At 44.0% G+C, this 4261-nt stretch overlaps 1 protein-coding gene across 1 annotated transcript; it reads right to left on the reverse strand.

Annotated features, from left to right (window-relative positions):
• Window positions 1-746: 746 nt before the first annotated feature.
• Window positions 747-3432, reverse strand: LOC118479106 (laminin subunit beta-1-like). Its single transcript, XM_035973737.1, has 4 exons — window positions 3235-3432; window positions 2314-2457; window positions 1552-1783; window positions 747-948 (listed from the first exon to the last, which is right to left on the reverse strand). The coding sequence occupies exons 1-4, from the start codon at window positions 3359-3361 to the stop codon at window positions 762-764; spliced, it is 690 nt and encodes a 229-aa protein (XP_035829630.1). The 5' UTR covers window positions 3362-3432; the 3' UTR covers window positions 747-761.
• Between the last annotated feature and the right edge of the window lie 829 nt (window positions 3433-4261).

Raw genomic sequence — 4261 nt, forward strand, 5'->3', positions numbered from 1 at the left:
AGCATTTGTATAGCGCAACAGCAAGCTCTATGCGCTTCACAATCTATACTATTACCCCAGCAGACCTGAGAGCATTATGAAACAACCTCAACTTCCTGGGAAGCATACAGTGCAAGCAGCCATTTATAGGCGCTAAAACACTAACATACTGACAAGATCTTTCGCTATCTATGGCCGGATACCCATTCTCACCTGGGTGAAGTGAGGAAAATTCGTGTCCCAAGGACACAACGTCGGGCCCACGGCTCGGACCCACGAACACGCAACCTCACCATTACGAGTCCGGTAGCCTCACCACTAGGCCACCGACGCCACATCCCAAAAGAAAGACCAAGATACTCGACAAAAATCCCCCCCCCCGCCCACTCAGTAATCAAACTTGGGTCTCCTGAAAGTGACAGCCAGCAGCCAACTGCAACACCACGGACACCGTTTGAAAGATAGATATGAAGCCCACAATGAGCTCAGGGCCATTATGGCGATCTTTTAGTTTAATTTTTACAACACAAATAAGTCAAATAAGTATCAAAGATTAGAGGAGTTACCGAGAGGTAACATGCAAAGTAAAGAAATACAAGGGAATAGGACGATAGATGTTAGATAGTAAAGAAGGATCAAACCACACTGGAGCACCCGCCAACCGCCCACTTTCTTCTTGTTCATTTCAACATGGACGTCCCAGTTTTTAGAGCAAAGGCTGCTGTTCTACGGTTGGTGGGTCTGTACTTTTCTTCTAAGAAACTTTCATGTAACTTTAGATTCTAACCAGAACATTTTCCTTTACCTGTGTATCCAGTGCGACAGTTGCAGAAGACTTGCTGAGATCGAGGGTCGAAGCTGCAGGTGTCAGCGTGCTGGGCGGGGCTGCCTGGGCCTCCGGGGCACATGCATGGTCGGCAAGGGATACGAGCACCGATACGAGGGTCTCCATAATAGCCATCTTCACACCTACGTTTGGAGAAATGGAATAGATTTTTTACTGCTTCACCATGCCATTGATCATCAACAAAATCAATAATCAATCATTAAGAATCTAATTTATGGAAGGTAGACTGGTCTTTTCATTAAAACAAAAAGATTGGCTACTATCTATTAAGTTTAGTTTTGTTTTGGCAAGTTTAACACCTTATCTCCCGCAAACTGCTGCCAGTGGCTGGGGCACATTCTTTTACGACAACTTTGGCGCTATATTACTTTTAGACAATTGCCAAAACAGGTCTCTATACCGAAAGTTCTTTCATTAAATGAACTATCAAAATAGGTTCATTTGTTTTGATTAAATGACCAATTTAGAGACTTAGAAGTCACTTTTAGATTCTGTACCAAAAGAAGACCCCAGCATAATAGGTTTACTCCCTCCCTGGAGATAAAGAGTTAACAGCCCTTCCAACATAAATAGATCGTATAAGTGCCAAAAATTAGGTGTTACCACAAGAGGGTAACAAACAAAGTAAAGAAGAGATAAAGACTACAGATGTTTGAAAGAAAAAGGAGCATACCACTCCAGAGCATCTGCCAACCACTCAGTATTTCCGTTCAGTATTTCCTCACCTTTCACAAAAGCTGCCAGACGTGAAGTTTCTGCAGTTGATGCAGGCCCCAGTAAGAGGGTCGCAGACATCAGCGTTGCCGTTGCACTGGCACTGACGGCACTGAGGGAAGCCCCAGAAGCCAAAGAGACACTGGTCACAAGCGCGGCCGCCAACGTTCTGGATGCAGGTACACTGACCGGTCCTATCGTCACAGAAGTTGTCCCTGGCACCAAACTCATGGCAGTCACACGCTGTGGGAGGGGGGTAATTGTTTTGAAACAGAGATTTACAGCAATTGCAACACAAATGTCATACAAGAGCTGAAGATCAGGGGTGTTATGAGAAAGTAACACCATGATAACTGTAGGCTGGAAAAAAAAAGCAACCCCCCCCCCCCCCCCCAAAAAAATTTTTTTTTTAATTAAAAATTAAGAAGTACAACCTGCTGCTAGCAGTACCCTTCACCCTCCTTCATAAAAGGCAGAAGCTTGTCACGATTACCATAGTGAGCCAAAAAGAGACTCCCAAATAATAAAAACATAAATAGAAAGGGTACTGTAAATTGTTCTTCTTTCTTCTCTAAGACTTTAAAATTTTGCCTATCCAGAAAACCAACAAAGAAGGGGGTCTTACTAACATTTACATCCAAACATAATAAAAGAACTCGTTGTGTATAATAAAGTCTTTGGTGAGATGGAGTTGGGATTCAAAGCGAAAAAGAGTCTTTGTCCAGAAGAAATGCAACCTATTTTACTATAGTCTGACAACCAACATAACTTACGCCTGCAGCCGCTGGGCCCAAAGCCATACGTCCCTGGAGCACACTGGTCACATCTGCGGCCAACAACGTTGGGTTTGCACTCGCACTGTCCTCCACTCGGGTTACACTCCAGGCTCAGAGATCCAGTGACGTCGCAGTTGCATTCTGAGAAGAAGAAGAAGGCTCAAGTGTTATCTTTCCCCTCTTGCTCTCTGTCTTTCATTGTCTGTCTGTCTGTCTCTCTCTCTCCTTCCCGTCTTTCTCTCCATTCCTGTTTTTGACTGTCTCTCTCTCTGCATCTACCTTGTCCTTCCCTTTCTTCCTCTGTCTGTCTCTTTCTCCCTGCCTGTCTGTCTGCCTTTCTGTCTATCTATCTACTTGTCTGTCTCACACACACAAAAGTATGCATGCACACACACCACCTCCTATCTATATATCCATATATTATACATGGTGCTGTGACATCTGATCATGACAGCAATAGATACCATATCATGGATACATCTATATATTACAAGGGTCAATATGGCAGCCATCTTGAAACCTGATATGAAAAATGTTTCATTTTACCAACACTGCTCACATTTAATAACCCTGAATCTGCTTCAATAAAACCATGAATACCAATGGACATAAATGTGCAATAAAAGCCTGATAATACAAACTTTACGGGAGCAGAGAATTTCGTACAAACTTCGTGGGAGCAGAGAATTTCTTTGTGGTAAGCAGATTTCACGTTAAGGAAAGCTATAACGAATAGAATAAAGAGGGGGGAAAAATGGGGTTTGAAAACCTTTCAAGATAACAGAATTTCGTTTCAAGTGGCTTTGTGTTACACAAAGTCTACTGTACTTATTATTATGCCTGCCATCATCATCAAGTGACAGGTTTGCGAGCATGGGAGAGTAAGTTCTACCAAACATCTCCAAACTTCTCCCTCACCAAGGGCTCCATTGTGCAGTACAGCAGAGATGGAGAAGGTGTGTCTCTGGCACTGCTCGGGCAGCTCTTGTTTCAGAGAGGGGAACTGCAGCACGTCGCAGCGGCTGTACAAGAACTCGTTCTTCATGTAATCGGGCAGTCCGGCGCCTTGGTAGATGGGGATGTAGTCTGGGCTGGGCACCAACAGGATCTGAGAATGGACATGGGTTTTTTTAGTAAGAGTTTTACGGCACTTGCAACACAACAAGGTCATATAATTGCTGAAGATTTAGAGGTGTCACAAGAGAGTTACAAACACAAAAAGGGAGAAGAGATAAGGATGATAGATGTTCGATAGGAAAGAAGGAGCAAAAGGAGTTGTGCATTAAATATATGTGGCAGTTCCAGAAAAACAGTCGAAAAGTTTCTTTTTTCTTGTTAAAATAGCTTCACAGTTAGGAGTATTCTCGAGTTCTAGAGTCACATTTCTTGATGAAATTTATCGTAGTACTCAGGTCCTTGCTTGAAAGTTATTTGTTTTTGGAAAGTGTTTTACGGCGCTCGCAACTGCATAAGGTCATATGAGCGCGCGGGACACACCTACTATTTTCAGTTGGCAGGAAATTTTGAATTTTGCCCGGGTGGTGGCCAACCGAAGCCTACTCTTATTGATTTTAGACCACCAAGGGATCTTTAACGTGCGCAACTTGCACACGGGCCCTCCGAGATTTTTTCGCCCTTGTCCGAGAAGGCTAGGTGTAGATCTTTCCTACCAGAAGATCAGGGGTGTGGCAGAAAGACAGCAGTAAGGAGGAGCCAAGGAGTAGCAGTAGAAAGGCTGCAGAAAGAGTCAGGAGCCCAGAGGAGGGGCAAAGGAGGTGAGGGCAGAAGTGGAAATGAAAGCAGACAACAGAACATTGTTAGAGAGCAGGAAAGGATTGAAAGGAGACAATTTTGGAGAAGAAAATTTTTTGGTCGCTACCCGGTATCGAACCCGGGACCTTTGAATGAGAGGCCAACAACTTAACCTCTAGGCCACGAAAGCCCC

This window comes from Aplysia californica, unplaced genomic scaffold (assembly GCF_000002075.1).
Source record: "Aplysia californica isolate F4 #8 unplaced genomic scaffold, AplCal3.0 scaffold02238, whole genome shotgun sequence".
NCBI classification, from domain to species: Eukaryota; Metazoa; Mollusca; class Gastropoda; order Aplysiida; family Aplysiidae; genus Aplysia; species Aplysia californica.